This window comes from Neopelma chrysocephalum, unplaced genomic scaffold (genome assembly GCF_003984885.1).
Source record: "Neopelma chrysocephalum unplaced genomic scaffold, ASM398488v2 Primary Assembly neopelma1_137, whole genome shotgun sequence".
NCBI lineage: Eukaryota > Metazoa > Chordata > Aves > Passeriformes > Pipridae > Neopelma > Neopelma chrysocephalum.
In genome coordinates, this window is record NW_020897799.1 from 73,123 (window position 1) to 92,171 (window position 19,049).

The 19,049-nt window shown below is 64.9% G+C and overlaps 2 protein-coding genes across 2 annotated transcripts in view; both read right to left on the bottom strand.

Moving 5' to 3' along the window:
• NTRK1 (neurotrophic receptor tyrosine kinase 1) overlaps window positions 1–7,460 on the bottom strand; it is a 10,168-nt gene extending 2,708 nt beyond the window's left edge. Inside the window, exons 1-15 of the mRNA XM_027699138.1 lie at window positions 7,409–7,460; window positions 6,343–6,640; window positions 4,643–4,717; window positions 4,408–4,479; window positions 3,839–3,907; window positions 3,357–3,511; window positions 3,088–3,236; window positions 2,805–2,931; window positions 2,393–2,722; window positions 2,181–2,198; window positions 1,953–2,011; window positions 1,611–1,713; window positions 1,106–1,252; window positions 884–1,014; window positions 637–809 (exon numbers count right to left, since the gene is read on the bottom strand). Coding sequence (XP_027554939.1) covers window positions 637–809; window positions 884–1,014; window positions 1,106–1,252; window positions 1,611–1,713; window positions 1,953–2,011; window positions 2,181–2,198; window positions 2,393–2,722; window positions 2,805–2,931; window positions 3,088–3,236; window positions 3,357–3,511; window positions 3,839–3,907; window positions 4,408–4,479; window positions 4,643–4,717; window positions 6,343–6,640; window positions 7,409–7,460 — 1,958 coding nt within the window. The remainder of the gene's footprint in view (window positions 1–636; window positions 810–883; window positions 1,015–1,105; window positions 1,253–1,610; window positions 1,714–1,952; window positions 2,012–2,180; window positions 2,199–2,392; window positions 2,723–2,804; window positions 2,932–3,087; window positions 3,237–3,356; window positions 3,512–3,838; window positions 3,908–4,407; window positions 4,480–4,642; window positions 4,718–6,342; window positions 6,641–7,408) is intronic.
• A 642-nt stretch (window positions 7,461–8,102) lies between these two features.
• Window positions 8,103–19,049, bottom strand: INSRR (insulin receptor related receptor). Its single transcript, XM_027699100.1, has 21 exons — window positions 18,503–19,049; window positions 17,090–17,402; window positions 16,857–16,999; window positions 16,563–16,707; window positions 16,264–16,478; window positions 16,063–16,189; window positions 15,323–15,561; window positions 15,076–15,243; window positions 14,731–14,920; window positions 14,561–14,602; window positions 14,211–14,476; window positions 13,949–14,085; window positions 13,428–13,593; window positions 11,222–11,330; window positions 11,005–11,075; window positions 9,853–10,082; window positions 9,663–9,773; window positions 9,392–9,551; window positions 9,175–9,304; window positions 8,740–8,874; window positions 8,103–8,606 (listed from the first exon to the last, which is right to left on the bottom strand). Exons 1-21 carry the CDS (start codon window positions 19,041–19,043, stop codon window positions 8,342–8,344), a joined length of 3,903 nt encoding a protein of 1,300 aa, XP_027554901.1. The 5' UTR covers window positions 19,044–19,049; the 3' UTR covers window positions 8,103–8,341.

Here is a 19,049-nt window from a genome sequence, read left to right on the forward strand (position 1 = left end):
CACACACGCACACACATGCACACACATGGGCAGGGCACACACACACATGCACACACACGGGCAGGGCACACACACACACACACACGGGCAGAGCACACACACACACACACACATGCACACACGTGGGCTGTCCCACGGCGGGAGGCTGCGTGTCAGGCCGTGCAGGGCGGTGCAGGCGGGGTGTGAAAGTGCAGCAGCGCGTGTGAAGTGGGGCGCGCGGGGTGGGCCGGGGGCCAGCGCGGCTCCGGCCGCCTCCAGCCCCTCGGTGCCTTTGATGCCGAGCACGACTGACAGCAGGGCCGGGGCGGCCGCGGCCGGGGGCTGGGGGAGCTCTGCTCGGCAGAACCATTAATGCCAAATCCCATAACAATAATCATAAAAGCCACGTCTCAGAGCTCCTCGCGCGGCCACTAAAGCGATGCCTCTGGCAGCCCCCCCCGTCTAGCAGCAATACCTGGGGGGGCAATCGAAAAGTCTCTGCTTATTCCAGCTGATGGCCAATCTCTCTCTATTTAAGCCTCTCAGACAGCTAATCTAATCAATATTGCAAGGAGGGCTGCATTAGCAGGGAGCAGGCTGGCTGCGCTGATGGAGCAGCAGATGGGGGGGGTCCCGTTCTCCCCCCCCCGTGCCCACCTGAGGAAGCGGTTGAGGTCGCCGTGTTTCATGTACTCGAAGACCATGATGAGGGGCTCGCCCTCGGTGCAGACACCGTAAAACTTGACGATGTGTTCGTGCTGCAGCACCGTCAGCAGCTCGGCTTCGCGTTGGAAATCCAGGCGGGCGCTTTCCGTCACCTCCTTCAGCGCCTGCCAGCACACGGCATCGGTGACACCCCCCCACAGACCACCCCCCCAGGCCCTGCCTCGTCCCCCCTCCTCACCTTCACAGCCACCAGCATCTTCTCCTGCTCCGGGAGGAGGTTGTAGCACTCGGCCAAGAAAACCTTCCCGAAGGCGCCTTCGCCCAGCTCCCACTTCAGCACGATGTCCCGCCGCTGCACGTGGTGCACGCCTGGGGGGACCCTCACCCATCAGTGCCCCCCGGGTCAGGGGTGAGCATGGGAGGGTGCTCGGGGACCACATTTACCCCCCCCAACCCTTACAGGTGTTGCAGAAATACTGGGGGTTCTCGATGAAGTTGCTCTTCAGCCCCTCCAGCTTGCTTTCGGCTGAGGAGAGGGGGCTGCTGCCCAGGTTCATGAAGTGCAGGGACATGGCCAGGTCGTCCTCTCGGGCCAGCACCGCTGAACCTTGTGGGGACAAGGACAAGGCCATCAGGGGGTCCCCCAGCCCCCCCCAGCCGGTGCAGCCTGTGCCAGGCTCTGCCGAGCATCCCCCTGCCTGGCCGGCCCCCGGGGGCCAGGCAGCCCGATCAAACCCATTTAGAGGCTGAATCCATTCCAGGAGTGAATTAGCAGCTGCTGCCCGCGCTCCCAGGGGAGCCAGCACCCCTGTGCGGGTGTCCCCCCGCCCTCAGTCCCCACCCACGGTCCCTCTTCCCACAGCCCTGTCCCAGCCCAGGTGCCCAGCGCTGCCCCGGGGATGTGGGGACCGGGGTGTCCCCCTGCCACGGCCCAAATCCCGCGTCACCGGGCAGGGGGAACTCACGGTTAATGCCGAACTTGGAGCGGCGCCCGCACTTGTTGAGCAGGATGAGCATGACAGAGAGCGAAAGGCAGGTGAACACGGCCAGGGCCACAGCCACCGAGACCTGGGGACAGCGGGGACAGGGCTCAGGGCGGGGTCCTGCCAGGTTCCTTTTCCCAGCCTGTGGGGGCCTGAGTTGGCCACAAGCACCAGGAGCTGCCGTGGGGGAAACCGAGGCACGGGGACTCTGTCCTTCATCCCCATCACATGCCCCCATCCCTCTTGGCTGACCCCTAGGGATGTGTCCCACCCTCTTGCGGGTGTCCTGGTCCCCCCATCCCAGACCGCAGAGCATCCCCTCACCCCAAACGTGTGGTCATCCGTCGTCTCCACGGGCCCCTCCAGCGAGCTGTTCCTGGTGCCTGGGGCAGGGAGAAGGGTGCAGGGTGAGTGGGGGGTCCCCATCCCCTGAGGTGGTCCTGGCAAGGACCTGGGTACCCCTGGGTACCCCGGGATCAGCCCTGGGGGACGGGTGGAATGCACAGTTTGGTGGGGCTGGGGCAGGGGCAGCAGCGCTCCTGGTTCACTCACCCAGCGGGGACAGAGACACTGGTGCAGCCCAAAGGGAGAGAAAGGAGAAACACTCGTTATTCCTCAGGGGGGAGCGCCCTGTCCCTCCCCTTCCCACCACTGGGGCTTGTGCAGGGACAGCGGGCAGAGCCCAGTTCCACCCGTTCTGCACACCAGGTGTGACACATCTCCTCTGGGAGACCCCCAGGCAGCCCCCCCTGCCTGGCACCTACCGGGGATGGGCTCCTCGGGGCTGAAGCTGAAGGGGTTGTCCATGAAGCGCACCTGGACGCTGTGGGCGGCCGAGCCCAGGGGGTTGTGCACCAGGAGGGTGTAGTTGCCGTTGTTGACGTGGGTGGGACGGTTGAGGTCGAGGCAGCCGTGCAGGACGGTGGAGTTGTGCTCGTACTCCACGATGCGGGTGTGGATGTAGCGCCCCTCCAACAGGGCCGTGCCATTGAAGAGCCAGCGGATGCTGGGGATGGGGTTGCTATCCACCGAGAAGGGGATGCACCAGAAGTGCTGGGGGATGGCTTCGTGCAGGAGCAGGATCACAGGGGGGACTGGAGGAGACAGAGCTGGGTGGGTCTCTGAGTCAGACCCCTCGCCCGGAGACCCCCAGCCGGTCCCCTCTGGGCTGCTCACAGGTGACATTGAGCATCACGCTGTCCTCCGCCGGCCCCACGGCGTTCTCTGCCCGGCACGTCAAGTCCTTGTAGTTGAGGCTGGAGGAGACGTTGCTGATCTCCAGGACGGTCTCCCAGTCCGAGAGCTGCGGGGAGCACCGGGATGGGGTGAGCAAACAACCCCCCCAGAGCTGGGCCAGCTCCTGCATTCCCCCATGCCCACCCCACCAGCGAGGGGATGCCGTGGGGGCACAGTGCTGCTGGGAGGGTTCCTGTCCGTGCCCCAGTAAGGCTGAGCTTGCCTTGGTGGTGACGGGTGGCTCGGGTCCCACCTCGGGGACCACCCACTTTACGGTGGCCGGTGGCTCGGCGGTGACGCGGCAGGTGAGGTTGACGCTGTCCCCTTGACGCAGCATCACCTCGGGGGGCTCGATGCGGACAGTCGGGGGGTCTGCCGGGGGAAAAGGGGTGAGCCACGGGGACCCCCACATCCCACACTGTCCCCAGCCAAGTGGCTTAGGAGGGGGGACAAGCCCACGCCCCAAACCCGGCGTGGTGCCCGGCCACGTACCGCAGGCACTGAGGATCTGGCTGCCCAGGGGCACCAGCCCATTGCCCTCCCAGCAGCCCAGGGACTGGTTCCCCAGCTCGGCCCGGCTCCCGTTCTGCCACAGCTGCAGCCAGCGCAGGCCGCAGGAGCAGTTGAAGGGATTTCCCACCAGGATGCTGAGATGGAGCAAGGAAGAGAAAATGGGTTCAAAAGGGCTCCAGGTCCCCCACACTTGTGTATGTCCCAGTGGAACCAACCAAGGCTGGATGGGGGCACCCCCAGCCCCCAAGCGTGGCTGGTGCCCCTGAATGCACCCAGGGCCAGGCGTTGTGCCACATGTGCCATCCCTGTCCCCATCCCCGTCCCCATCCCCGTGCCTGTGGCTGTCAGACCCACCATCACACTGTGTCCCCACCCCTGTCCCAGCCTATGTGCCACCCTGGGGGGACATCCCCAGTGGGAGATGCTCCGTATCCACTTCCCCCCTGTCCCCCATCACTCACAGCTCTTGCAGGGGCAGATGGTGGAAGGTTTTCCAGGAAAGGCTCTGCAGCACATTGGAAGAGAGATTCCTGTAGGAAACAAACCCCATCAGCCACCCCTTCCCACCCCAAAACCCCATCCCATGTCACCCCACCCTGCAGAGAGTCTGGCTGGGGCACTGGGCAGCACCAGGGCCGCCGCTGTCGCACCGTGACCCAGCAAATCCAGCTCTGCCGGGGGTGCCACCAGCCTTCAGGTGCCTCCCTGCAAGGGGGGAGCCCCACGCACCCCAGAACAGGGTCCCCCCCCAGCTCTCGGGGGTCCTCTCCCGCACCGCGGCAGCACGGGACTCCGGGGAGGGGCCGGCAGCTGCCTGTACTCCTGCCTGGATCGATGGTTTCCCACTCAGCGGCAGAGCCCCCCCGGCCAGGCTGATGTGCCCAGGGGCAGCGGGACACCATCGATCCCGCCCGGGCGCGGGGACCGGCCACCCTGCACCGGGGCCCGGAGCCCGCGGGGATGGGGGGGCCGAGCCCCAAAACGGGGGAGGGGGCGGTTGAGGGAGGGAATCAGGGGAGGGGAGACTCACACGTGGCTCAGTCTGGGGGTGTCCAGGAAGGCGTCGGCAGAGATGTGCTGCAGCCCCGACCTGGAGATGGTGCTGAGGGGAGGGAAGGGCTGAGCACTCACATTGGGGGTCCCTGGATCCCCATCCTGGGAGCAACACCCCTGCACCTCCCTGCAGTGGGATTGAGCTCTGGGGATCCCCCATCCAGCAGCCCCCCCCATTTCCCTGTGCAGGGACCCCACCCCGGGGTGCTCACAGGCTCCTGAGCTCCCGCAGCATCCTGGTGTCAGCGCGGGTCAAGGTCGTCAGCCTCGGCTGGTTCTCAATGGTGCTGGAAGGCAAATGAGGGGGGTCAGGGGAGCAGCCCATGAGCCCCCCATGCCAGGGGCCGCCAGCAAAGCGTGGGGCAAGGGGAGAGCTGTGCTCCCCTCCTCCCCAGGCTGTGCCTGCAGTACAGCCCACAGCTGGAGATGAGGACAGGGATGCCCCACCGTGCCTCAGTTTCCCCTGGGCAGACAGGGATGAGCTGGAAAGGGGGAATGGTAGCAGGTGATCCCGATGGTGCTGAGCTCCAGCCAGTGTGAGCCTTGTGGGGCTGGGGCTGAGCTGCCGCTTGGAGCCCACGGTGTCACCCAGAGAGTGAGTTTTTTAGGTCTCAGCCCCACTCACGCCTGGGTCCCTGCCTTTCCTCACACCGCAGTGTCCCGCACTGTGACGGGGTCTCCGACTGTCCCCCCTTCCCCTTCTATTCAGGCAGTGAAGAAAAGCCCCTTTGGGAGCAGGTACAGGGGTTTTCCCCCCGCCCCACCCCAGGGGCTGCTCCTGTGAACCCCAAATCATCAGGAGTTAATCAGGGGTTCAGATCCACACTAATGGGGTTTTGGTCCCACTGACCCCTGTGGGGGGGGTTGCCTACTGCCACGGGCGAGGTTGTGGGGATGGGGCGAGGGAGGCTGGGGCAGTGGGATGGCCGGGGGTCTCTGGGGGACCACCATCCCCACCACCACCCACCCCACCCGTCAGCCAGCGAACAAAGAGCTGGCAGCGCCCGTGGCGCAGCATCCCCGGCACGTGGGGAAACTGAGGCACGGAGACACCCTGCAGCCAGTCCCCAGCAATGCGGCACAGCCAGGGCTGTGGCGGGGGGAGGACCCAGGAGTTGGGGTGCCTTGGTATCCTGCAGCACCCCGTACCCCCACATCCCCCAGCACCCTCCTCGTCTCTCCTCGCTCCAGCCCTCATCTGCTCGCCACACATCCTGGAGCAGGACAATGAGTGGGAGCAGAGGAGATCCCCCACCCCAGGAAATCTGGGGTGTGTCTCCGCAGCATCCCAACCCACAGGCCCCAGGACAGGGTGACAGCCCTGACAGATTGGGGAAAAGGGGCTCCCCACACCCCAGCTCTGCCAGGCACGGCAGGGGTGCTCCCTGCCCGGGGTCCCTGCTGCACCCTCAGCGTGTCATTGTGGCTGGCATCGCTACAGGAGGGGGCAAAGGGCCGCCCCCAGACCCTCGCTCACTCCTTGGGGGGATGCAGCAGCCCCCCCCCCCCTTTGCAGCCCCCGTGGGTCCCCCCCAGCAGCCCCTCTCCCCACCGTGATCCCAGCCCATCCAGTGATACCTGCTCCATTGCTGCTCCAGCCCAGCCCCGTTGCCCTGTCCCCGAGCTCCATCACCTCCATCCCCATCACCCCACCACCCTGTCCCTCACCCCCCTCACCGCATCCCTCAGCCCCATCACCACCAGTCCCATCATCCCCAACCCCTCCGCCCAGTCCCCAAAATCCCTCACCCGCAGCCCCATCACACCCATCCCCGAGCTCTGCCACCACCAACTCCATCGCTGCCCCAGCCCCGCCGCCGCGTCCCTCAGTCCCATCGCTGCCGTCCCGCTCACCCCCAGCCCCTCTGCCCGGTCCCCGAGCTCCATCACCCCGACCCCCGACCCCACTCACACGTCGGTGAAGCCGCCGGTTCCCAGCAGCGGGGCCAGGCTGCCCACGGTGCTGGGCTCCCGGCAGAGCAGGGTCCCGGCCCGGGGGCAGTGGCAGGGCCGGGGGCAGGGGCGGGCAGCGCCCGGGGCGGGCAGGGTCAGGAGCAGCGCGGCCAGGCAGAGCCAGGCGGGCAGCGGCGGCATCGCGGGGCCGGTCCCGGACCGGTGCCGATGCCGCTGCTGCCGGTGCCGCCGCTGCCAGTACCGGTGCTGCCCTCCCTCGCACTTGCCCGGCAACCCGAGCACGGGGCCGTGCGGGGCTTAAAAGCAACGCAGGGACCGGCCTCCCGGGAGGGGCCGGCGGCTCCCCCCGCCCCGGCACCGCCCCCGCCCCGGCCCGAGACCCCCCCGGCCGTGACTCACGGGCACGCGGGAAGCCCCCGACCCGGGAGCGGGGGATTCCGCACACGGACAGCGAGCGGGGAGCCTGTCTGCGCCCTGCCCGCACCCTGCCTAGACCCCTGCCCCCTGCCCGCGCTCTGCCTGCGCCCTGCCCGCCCCTGCGTGCGCCCTGGCACACTGCACCTGCACCCAGGAGCACCCATCCCACCACTGGCACCCCTAAACACACCGGAGCACACGCGGGCACATGTGTGTACACACACACACACACACTCACACAATCACACACACACACTCACACACACACACACACACACACTCTCACACTCACACTCACACACACACACACACACTCGCTCCAGGACCCGGCTCGGAGCTCGCTGCGCAGAAGGGACAGGGGATGTCACACCAGCACCCCTGAGGCCACCGAGAGCCCTCCAACCTGTCACACCCCGCGATGGTGCCCCCAAATCTCGAGGCGTGCTGGGTTGTCCTGGGTTAGGCTCTTCCCCAGCGCCCCGTTATTTTGGGGTGCAGAGAGGCTGGAGACGGGGGGATGTTTGTTGGCACAGTTGCCCCGTCCCCACCTGTCATCCCCAACCAGGACCCTCCTCCTCCTTCCTGGGGGGGGCGGGACAGGACTGTTGTGCACCCACCGCCCTCCCCCCAGGGTTCCCCTTCCCCACCTGGCTGCTGCTTGTCCCCGGGCTTGTCCCAAAGCACCTCGGGGTGGCTCATCTGTGCGTTGAGTTTAGAACGTTCTCAGCCTGCATTCCTCCCCCATGGCTCAGCTCCGGGTGCATCTCCTCAACCCAGTGATACTTATGGGGCTCAATTCCCCTGGGGTGACCCCCCCACCCGGCCCCCGGCAGAGCCGACCAGCCTGCCACGTCCTGCCAAATTCCACTGCTTTGACGTTTTTCCCCAGAAACGCCCCCGGTTTGGGCACCGCAGGGCAAAGCCGCAGGAATTGGACGGGGCTGGCGGGGTGGGGAATGAAAAGCCCCGTGTGCCGCCCCCCCCGCCCCTCCCAAATCAGACACCGCCGCAGCTGAGCTTCATCCCCCTTTATTTGCGCTCATCCCACGGCCGCAGATCAGACAGTGAAGCCCCTTCCACGGCCCCAGCACTGGTCCCAGTGCAGGGGACTGGGGAGAGGCATGAGGGCCACCCCAGGCTTCTCCCGCTGCAGGGCTGCCCCAGTTTCCCCAGCTGTAAAAGAGGGGTCATGGGGGTACTGACCTGTTTGACGGGCGGCTGGAGGGTGACGGCAGAGGTGGATTGGTGGGGGACCCCGAACCCCAAGCCCCACTCTCCATCCCCATGCCCACATGCCCCTCACCCCCCCAAAAAAAAAAACCCAAGGAAGGACCAGGGTGTTCTCCTCCCAGCCGGAAGCCCCCCACTCCTTGCCCCTGATCTGTGGAACCCCAATTTATTTCCAGGGGAAAAGCCCCCCACGGAGCATCCTTGCTTTGCTGCCACCCCCTTCCCAAGGCACCCGCTCCTCGGCCAGGCCCTTGGAAACAATAAATAATGTGGGGTGTCCCGGCAGTGGGGGGGTGGCTGGAGGAGCGTGGGGGGTGCAGGGGGGGTCCGAGGACACCCCGGGCTCAGAGTCAGGCCGTCCCGTTGGGGAGCTGGCCGGGGCTGTGGTCCTTGCGTGTGGGCAGGGGGGATGCGGGGGGCTCATCCTCCCCGGTGGACGGATCCGTCTCGGCGTCAGAGGGTTCTGCTGAGCCGTGGTGGCCGTTCTCGGGGCTGTAGAAGAAGGAGAGGGTGCGGAAGGCGGGCGCCATGTGGTCCTTGATGCGCTCCAGGAGCTGGATGAAGGAGGGGCGCTGGCGGGGGTTCTGCTGCCAGCACAGGCACATCAGCTCGTGGCTGTGGGAAAGAGAGGGCACCCGCTGGTTTCGGGGGGCTCCAGCACCCTATGGCCCTCCCAGCACTGGGGGAGACCGGGATTTCCCCCCACCAGCAGGGTGGGGGTCCGAGGGGGTGTCCTCCCCTCACTCACAGTTTGTCAGGACAGTTTTCAGGCCTCTCCAGGACGCCGTTGTCCATGACAAAGCGCAGGACCTGCTCGTTGGACATGCCCTGGTAGGGCTGCTCGGCCAGCGTGGCGATCTCCCACAGCACCACCCCGAAGGACCTGCCGGCACGGTGCCGCTCAGGCAGGAACTCCTCAAAACTCCCCCCTGGTGCTCCAGGAACTCCCCAAAACTCCACCCCAACGCTCTAGGAACTCCCCAGAACTCCCCCCCGGTGCTCCAGGAACTCCCAAAAACTCCACCCTGGCGCTCCAGGAACTCCTCAAAACTCCCCCCCGGTGCTCCAGGAACTCCCCAAAACCCCCCCCCCGGTGCTCCAAGAACTCCCCAAAACTCCCCCCCGGTGCTCCAGGAACTCCCCAAAGCTCCCCCCCGGCGCTCCCCCTCAGCCCAGCACCCACCAGACGTCAGACTGCGTGTTGAAGATGCCGTCCTTGAGCGCCTCCGGGGACATCCAGCGCACGGGGAGCAGCCCCTTGCCCCCTTTCCGGTAATAATCCGTCTCGTAGATGTCCCGGGTCATGCCGAAATCTGGTAGGGGAGGGAGAGGAGGAGGAGGGAGGCGCGAGGAGCAGGAGATGGGGGCTGGCAGCAGCCTGTCCAACGCTGCCCACCCACCTCCAATCTTGACAGTGAAGTCCTCGGACACCATGCAGTTGCGGGCGGCCAGGTCCCGGTGCACGAACTTGTTGGCGTTGAGGTAGGCCATGCCGTCGGCGATCTCCCCCGCCATCTGGATCATGTCCTTGAGCGACGGCGGCGGCAGCCCGGGGTTGTTCTGCACCGTGCATAGACTCAGGGCGGGGGGGGGGCACACCAGGACCCCCCTGGGGGCAGGGTGGGTGTTACTTTGCCTGTGGGGCGCCGTGGCACCCGGCCAGCCCCTCACCTCGGCCTCGGGCCTGAGAGAACGCAGGTAGCTCTTCAGGTCCCCGCGCGTCATCAGCTCCATGATGACCAGGGCTGGCTGGCCCTGGGACACGACGCCGAGCAGACGGACCTGAGGGGACAAAGAGGGGTGGCATGTGAGTGGCCAGACCCCCCCATGTCCCCTCCCTCTCCCTCAGCTGCCCACCTACCACGTGGTGGCACTTGAAGGCTTTCATGACAGAGGCCTCGTTGAGGAACTCGATGCGCTCCCGCATGGTGGCCAACTCGTTGACTGTCTTCAGGGCCACCTTGGTCTCCTCTCCCTCCGTGACCAGCCCCAGTGCCAGCCCCTCATACACCATCCCAAAGGATCCCTGTCCCAGCTCCCGGATCACTGTGATCTTCTCCCGCGACACCTCCCACTCATCAGGCATGTACACTGCAGGGGGAGTGGGGACCACCCCATCCCCATCACTGTCACTATCTCCCTCTCCATCCTCATCCCATCTCCAGCCCCATCTTTATCTCCATTCCCATCCTCATCTCCATCCTATCCCCACCTCCATCCCCATTCTAACCTTCATCCCACTCCTATCCCCATCCCCATCTCCATCCCATCACCATCACAGTCCATCCCCATCCCCATCTCCATGACCATTCTCCTCTCCATCCCATTCCCATTCCCATCTGTCCCCATCCTCATCTCCATCCCATCACCATCCTCATCTCCATTCCCTCACCATCCTCGTCCCGCTCCCTATCCTCATCCCCATCCCATTCCCATTCCCATCCACATCCCCATTCCCATCCACATCCCCATCTCCATCTCCATCCCATCCCATCCCCATCTCCATCCCAACTCCATCTCCATCACACCCCACCCCTTCCCACCCCATCCCATCCCATGCCATCCCATCCCATTCCCATCCCCATCTCCATCCCAACTCCATCTCCATCCCACCCCACCCCCTCCGATCCCATCCCATCCCATCCCATCCCATTCCCATCCCCACCTCCATCCCAACTCCATCTCCATCTCCATCTCACCCCACCCCATCCCATCCCATCCCGTGCCATCCCATCCCACCCCATCTCCATCTCCATCTCCATCTCCATCTCCATCTCCATCTCCATTTCCATCTCCATTCCACCCCACCCCACCCCACCCCACCCCATCCCACCCCATCACATCCCATTCCACCCCATCCCACCCCACCCCATCCCACCCCATCCCACCCCACTCCATCCCACCCCACCCCATCCCGTCCCACCCCACCCCATCCCTGTCCCCTCCAGTGTGACCCCAGCGAGGAGGGGGCTCAGCAGCCCCCCCCGAGCCACCCCTGCCCGTCCCCACGCACTGTCTGAGGCACTGAAGTACTCGGGGTTGACGGAGGTGTAGAGGGTCCCACTGGGGTACCCGTCGTTGTTCCTGCCAGGGGTGGGCAGCGCTCAGAGGTGCTGCCCCCCCCCAAGCCCTTCCCCAGCCCTTCCCCAGCCCTTCCCCAGCCCTTCCCCAGCCCTGGCTCAGCCGGATCCTGCCCCGGCCCAGCCCTGGGGGTGCAGAGGGGTCGTTACCTCTTCTTGTTGTAAAAGAAGACGAAGACGGCGAGGCAGGAGATGAGCACCATGAGCACCACGGGTGTGACCGTGAGCAGGACGTAGAAGCTGCCGGACTCCTCCTCGGCTGCCGGGAGCAGGCGGCCCTGGATCAGGGCCCGGGCACGCTCATCCCCACCCACACTTGTCCCACCACCACCACCGGGCCGGAGAGGGGGAGCTCCCGGCTCCCCAGACCAGCAGCACCCACCGATCTCTGGGTGTCCCTGTCCCAGAGCATCCCCAGTCCCCCAGACCCCCCAATCCACCAGCAGCTCCCGGTGTCCCGGTGTCCCAGTGTCCCACTCCAGCAGCATCCCCCAGTCCCCCAGCTCCTCAATCCAGCAGCATCCTTGGATGAAGGATGGGAATAAGACCGGCCTGGCTTAGCAGAAAGCTTTGACTGGAACTCCACCTCAGGCTGGTGTTTCCTTTTTCAGGAGACGTTCAAACCTTTGGAAGAAGGGGCTGGAAGGTCAGAAGGACCACAGGGATGAATATGAGAAGGGCCAAAGCCCAACTAGAACTGAATCTGCCATAACAGACAATAAAAAATGTTTCTATAAATCCATCAGCAACCAAAGGAGGGCTGAGGAGACTCTCCATCCTTTATTGGATGTGGGGGACACAGTGACAAAGGTTGAAGAAAGAGCTGAGGTTCTTCCTGCCTCCTTTGCCTCAGTCTGTAGCAGTAGGACCAGTTGTTCTGGGACCTGAACCCAGTCCCCTGAGCAGGAAGACAGGGATGGGGAGTGGAATGAAGCCCCCATAATCCAAGGAGAAATGGTCAGTGACCTGCTGCACCACCACAGAGACACCCACAAGTCTGTGGGGCCGGATGGATCCACTCAAGGTTGCTGAGGGAGTTGGTGGAAGGGCTCACCAAACCACTGTCCATCATTTTCCAGCAGTCCTGGCTAACTGGGGAGGGCCAGTGGACTGGGAGTGAGCCAAAGTGATGCCCAACTACAAGAAGGGTGAGAAGGAGGATCTGAGGAACTCCGGGACTGTCATCCTGACCTCAGAACCAGGGAAGGTCATGGAGCAGATGACCCTGAGTGCTGTCATACGGGTAGGACAACCAGGGGATCAGGCCCAGCCAGCGTGGGCTGGTGACAGGCAGGTCCTGCCTGACCAGCCTGGGCTGTTCCGCGGCAGGGTGAGCTCAGATGGCTCCGTACAGAGCCAGTCCCGTTCCATGACTTCATGGATGGCCTGGATGGGGGGATTGAGTCTGAGGATGACACCGAGTTGGGTGGGAATATCGATGTGCTGGAGGGCAGGAAGCTCTGCAGAGGGATCTGGATCCAAGGGCTGAGAGCAACGGGGTGAGGGGCAACAAGGCCAAGTGCCACATCCTGCCCCTGGGTCACAACAACCCCATGGAACGCCCCAGGCTTGGGGCAGAAGGACTGGAAAGCTGGAAAAGGACCTGGGGGTGCTGGTTGACGGCAGGTGAATGTGAGCCCAGGTGTGCCCAGGTGGGCAAGAGGCCAATGACACTTGGCCTGGACCAGCCACAGTGGCCACAGGGCCAGGGCAGTGCTGGGCACCTCAAATTCTGGGGTCAGTTTTGGGACCCTCGTGACAAGAGGGGCTGGAGTGTGTCCAGGGAAGGGAATGGAGCTGGGGAAGGGGCCGGAGCACCAGGAGAAAGGTCTGGAGAACTCCTGAGGGAGCTGGGGGGGCTCAGCTTGGAGAAAAGGAGGCTCGGGGGGGACCTTCTCACTCCCTACAACTCCCTGGCAGGAGGGGGGAGCTGAGGGGGAGTCGGGCTCTGCTCCCAGGGAACAAGGGACAGGACAAGAAGAAAGGGCCTGAGGTTATGCCAGGGGAGATTTAGGGAATTAGGGATATTAGGGAAAACTGAAAAACAGTGCTCAGGCTACCCAGGGCAGTGGTGGTATCACCATCCCTGGAGGGATTTAAAAAAGTGTAGCTGTGGCACTTTGGGGACGTGGTGGCCTTGGCAGCGCTGGGGGAACAGTTGAACTATCGAGCCTTGAAGGGCTTTTCCAACCCAAACAATTCTGTGATCCTGTGATCCTCCAGTGCCCCAGCCCAGCAGCATCCCCCAATTCCCCAGCACCCTGATCCAGCTCCCTGACCCCACAGCCCCCTCTCCCTGCCTGCCGGGGTCCCCTCTGACGTCCCCTGTGACGTCCCCCTTGTCCCCCGCGGGTACCTGGCCCCAGGATGTAAAACTTGACGAGCCCCGTCCACGAGCCGTTGCCGGCCAGGGAGGTGGCCCTGACCTTGGCCGAGTAGTTCCCCGGCTGGAGCAGGGCCAGGTGGACCCCCCCGTACTTGGAGTAGCGGTGGCGGGAGACGCAGACGACGGTGGTGACCTCCTGGGGTGGGGGGACAATGAGGGGGTGGCGAAGGGGCTTCATCTCCCCCCAGCTGTGTGCAAGCCTTGGGGGAGAGACGGGATGGGATGGGATGGGATGGGTTGGGATGGCATGGCATGGGATGGGATGGGATGAGTTGGGATGGCATGGGATGGGATGGCATGGCATAGAATGGCATGGCATGGCATGGAATGGGATGGCATGGGATGGCATGGGATGGGATAGGATGGCGTGGGATGGCATGGCATGGCATGGAATGGGATTGGGATGGGATGGCATGGCATGGATTGGGATGGCAGGGGTGCTGTACCCCTATAACCAGACCTGGCAGGGGGTGTCCCGGGGACGTCCTCACCTCGCTCTCCCGGCTGTACTTAATCTCATACTTGAGGATGAGCCCGTTGGGGTTCCTGGGCTCCTCCCAGCGCAGCAGGACGCTGTTCTTGCCCGCCGGCTCCCACGTGACGTTCCCGGGAATGTTGTCAGCTTGCACTGGAGAGGGGGCACAGAGCGGGTCACCTCCTGGGGGCATCACCCGGACCCCGACCCGCTGCCAGTGTCCCATCCAGAAGACATCCCAGCACGCCCCGAGGCAGGGTTTGGGAGGGGGGACGCACGCTCGGGCATGGTCCTGGCGAAGACGAAGGTGGCAGCGCTGCAGCCCACGGTGTGCGCGGCGTGGTTGCAGGCGTGGATGTCGATGCGGTACTCGGTGAAGTGGCGCAGCCGCGACAGCACCGCCCGGTCACGCACCACCTTGTCCTCGAAGATCTGGAAGCGGGGCTTGGGCTCCCCCCTGGCACGGCTCGGGGCCGGCGGCTCCGCCCAGGAGGCGTTGGCCGGGGGGGTGACGGCCACCACGTCCCTGCGCTGCTTGGGGGTCCTGCGGGAGACGGGACAGGAGGTGGTGGGGAGCCAGGGTGCTGGGGTCGTCGAGACCCTCTAGGCTTGTGTGGCCCCCGCTCACCTCTGTGGGTTCTTGTTGATGGACGTCACCTTCCAGGGTGGCCTGAGACAGCGGGAAATCAGTTAAAGGATCTGCCAGGAGCGGCCACTGGACACCCCTCCACCCAGGCAGACACACACACCCCCAGCCTGGGGGAGCCCCCCAAAGCAGGGACCCCCCCCAGATGGCACCTGGGGATGGTGATGGAGTTGTGGAGGAAGTTCTCAAACTTCTTCTGGAAGGACTCGGCCTCGCCCTCCACGCGGAGCTGCCCGTCGGCGGGGCGGCAGGGGCAGCAGCGCTCCTCCGCATCCTGCTCCACCTCAGGGCCATCCCCGTCCCCAAAACGTGTGTCCGCGCTGCTGGTGGGCAGCTTCAGACCTGCGGGCAGCGACGGGCAGGGCTGGCAGGCTGCCGGACCCTGGCTCAGGGGGAAAATCCCTGTTCCGCTGGTGTCCTCGGCTGCCGTACCCGACTTGTGTGCGCTGCCCTTGCCTGGCAGCCCTGCCTGCCCTGCCTGCCCTGCCTGCCCTCACCTTTGTGGCAGTAGTCGTTGATGTAGAGCTCCATGTCCTCGGCCAGCTGCTGCCACAGCACCAGGTAATAGGTGATGTTGCCGTTGCGCTGCGTGGGCGGCTTCCAGCGCACCACGATGTGGGAGGAGGAGTTGGACATGGAGATGACATCCCGGGGCACCGTCGGGGCTGGGTGGACACCGGGTGTTGGTCTTTCTTTGGGGGGGGGGTTACCACGGGCATCCCCAGCCCCCTGCCAGCCCCTTACCCGCCGGCATGGTGCGGATGTAGACCACCTCGCTCTGTGCCCCGTAGTTGCGTCCCTCCTCGGCGGTGGTGAGGGTGATGGCACGGACGAAGATGGCATATTGGGTCCAAGGGCGGAGGTTAAGCAGGGCCACCCCTGGCTCCTGGTCACTGCTGAGTGGCAGATCCACGTCCAGCACGTTCCAGCTCTGGGCCCCACAAGCATCCTGCCCCACGTACTCTGACACGTTCTGGAAGGGTCTGTCCCACACCGGGCATCAGGGAAGGCCCTGGGACCCTTCCCAGCCACACAACCCCCTGAGGGTTCCAGCAGCCCACCAGGGCACAAGGACATCAGGGGCTGGAGTCCCCATTCTCCACACTGGGAACTCCCCAGAGGTTTCTCCCCAGGGTCCACCCCTGGACACTGGGTCCCACCAGACACTGGTGACACCCCTGGGTGCCCCGGTCATGTGCCGGGTCCCCCCTTGGATACTGGGGACCTCACCCATCCTGCCCCAGCACCCCCTTGGACAACCCTTCCCTGAGCCCTCTTGTCCTGCTCCAGGATCACCCAGAACATGAAGGACAGCCCAGGACACCCCATTCTGCCCAAGGTTCATGCCCTGACATCAGGGACCCCCTCACCAGACACCCCTGTTCTGCCCCAGATCCTCACCCCGATACCCCATGGACTCCCTGTCCTGGCTTGGGTTCCCACCTCTGGGTCCCCCCCAGACAGTGGGGATGGCGACCACTTACGACTCCTTGTAGTAGACGATGAAGCTGAGGAGGTCCCGGTACTCGGGGGGCCGGTACCGCTCCCACTTGAGGAAGATGCGGTCGGACTCGGTGACGTTGGAGATGAAGCGCAGGGTCTGGGTCTTACCTGTGGAGCGGAGGCAGGGCTCGGGCAGGGAGGGGGTCACGGCACTGCCGGTTGTCCCCATCCCCGTAACTCACAGGACGCCCGATCCCCGTTGGTGCGGGGGTTGATCTCGGCCTTGTTCTGCCGCCCCTTGGTGCCCGTCACCTCCTCCATGCGGTAGATCTCGGCCAGGCACAGCTTGGGGTTGAAGGCGAAGTACATCTTGCCCACGGGGATGGAGAGGACGTGGTAGCTCCAGTCCCAGAGCTGCTGCAGGTTCTGGTTGTCCAGGACGTACAGGGTGTAATTCCTGGGGGGGGAAGGTGCAGAGGGAGGTAGTGGGCACGGGCACCCCCAGAGCCATACGTCCCTCCCAGACATGCCCTGTCCTCACCCGTCCACCATGGAGTCACCACGGATCAGCTTGAGGTTCTTGAAGAAGGACAAGGAGACGAGGGCAAAGGAGTGCTTGATCTTCAGGAAGCCCGTGATGGTCTCGATGAGCCCCAGGCTGCTCTGCAGCTCCGAGGCCAGGTTATCTGGGGACAACCCACGGCGTGAGCTCAAGGAGGGGGACACCCCCCCATTAATTCACTCTGCAAGGGAAAAGACCCCCTGCCTTTGCCCCCCACCCCCATAGCTGTTCTCCCACCCGGGGCAGGTTGTGGGGGCCAGACGTGGCACTCACAGCCCCGGCGGATGTTGAGGATGAGGTTCCCCTCAATGAGGGTGCAGCCCACCAGCTCCTGCGCCGCCCGCGTCGAGTCGATGGTCTTGGTGCCCACCTTGCACTCCTTGGGACACAGGCCCTCACACTTGTGGCAGAAGATGCTGCGGGCAGGACGACAGGGATGGGACGTGAGCTGGGCATTGTGCCACCACCGTGCCCGTGCCGGGGGGCCACCGGGAACCCCCCCACACCTGCTCTCATTCCTGGTGTATCCCGAGGGACACTCGGAGAGGCACTGCCGCTGGTGGATGACGAACTTGGAGGCGTCGCGGGGGTTGTCGGAGACCTTGCGGAGGCTGGCGCAGTACTCGGCGGTGACGCAGCGCCAGCCCTCGTACTCGTAGGTGCGGGGCGGGCACGAGGGCAGGCAGTGCCCGTTGAAGTGGAAGTGGCGGCAGGCGACGCAGGCCCGGCTGTCGCGGGGGCGTCCGCAGCCCCCCAGGCACTCGGCGTGGCAGCACTCGCCCGCCGCCGTGCACGCCGAGCCCGCGCCACACGGGCACACTGCGAGGGGAGACAGCGCCGTGGGCAGGGGAGACCCCCGGGCACGGACCCCAGCATGGCTGGGAATGGGTTGGGGGAGAGGGAAGAAGTGGGAAGGGTTGGGGGGGTTGGTGATTCCCTCCGGGTCTGGGGGGCAATGGGAGGCAGGGTGAGATGGAGAGATGGAGAGATGTGGGGATGGGGGAACGGATGGTGGGATGAAGGGAGGGAAGAGGAGTGTGGGGATGGATGGAGGGATGAAGGGATGTCGAGATGGAGGGATGCGGAGATGGTGGGATGGATGGAGGGAAGAGGGGAGGGAGGGAGAAAGGAAGGGAGGAATGCACTGATGGTGGCATGAAGGAGGGATGGTGGGGTGAACGGAGGGAAGAGGGGAGGGAGGGAGGGAAGAGGTGTGTTGGGATGGATGGAGGGATGGAGGGATGAAGTGATGCAGAGATTGTGGGATGCAGAAATGGAGGGCTGAAAGGAGGGAGGTAGGGAAGAATGCATTGATGGTGGGACAAAGGAGGGATGGAAGGACGTAGGGATGGATGCAGAGATGGAGGGATGCAGGAATGGATGGAGAAATGGATGGATGGCCAAGCAGCGGGTGGCCGGCCAGGCAGGTGGGTTGATGGGTGGTTGAGTGACCCGCTGGGATGGGCGGATGAGGGGCTGGACGGAGGGACAGCAGGACAGATGGGTGGACGAGGGGAGGCTCAGCCTGTGCTGAGCCCCAGCTGCCCGGAGCATCCGGGGCCAGGGCCACAGCCGAGGCTGCAGCCCCGATAAGGATCTGTGTTTATAGTACAGATTTTATTATCAGGTCTCCTGTTTACAGCAAACGAGCCCAGGAGGGGCCCGTATTTACCTCGCCGCTGGGAAAACACGGCAGCCGGGAGCCGGCCTGTCCTCCGGAGGATGATACAGCGCGGATCCGGTTACCCCGCCACGCTGCCGGCACGGCACAGCACGGCACGGGGGAGCCACAACCACGTGCCAGGGCCTGCAGCTCCACCAGCCATCCCCAGTGCCCTCCCAGTTTACCCCACAGTGCAAACCATCACCATCCCAGACCAGCAGCCGGCGCGGCCGAGCCCTGTGCCACCAGCACCCACCTTTCTGGCAGTAGCTGGAGGTCCAGCAGCGATAATCCAGCTGCCCGTTGACGCTGGTCTGCACACACGGCTTCTCCACGTCCAGGATGCCCGGGCAGACGTCAGCGCACTCCTCGGCCAGCTTGTTGCCGACGATGTAGGTGCCGTCCCCGGCGTCGGGCAGCAGCAGCCCCCAGTCGATGGTGGAGAGGTGGCAAAGCTCCTGGTTGCGCTCGATGCGGACGGAGCCGCGCAGGATGTGGCCCAGGCTGTGCAGCCCCACGTCCCGCAGGTGCGGCATCTCGAAGATGACCAGGGCGTAGCTGAAGAAGAGGTTGGTGCCGCGGATGACGGAGAGGTTGGGGAAGAGGTCCCGCAGGCTCTCCAGCCCGTAGACGCGGAAGAGGAGCAGGTACTCGGTGATCATGAGCAGGCGAGGGAAGCTGAGCCCCCGGAAGTCCTCGGCGCCCGTGGTGAACATCAGCAGGATCTGCAGGTTGCCCTCGATGATGGAGCAGTTCTCCAGCTTCTGGAGCTGGGAGACGTCATTGCGGATGTCCATGCTGCC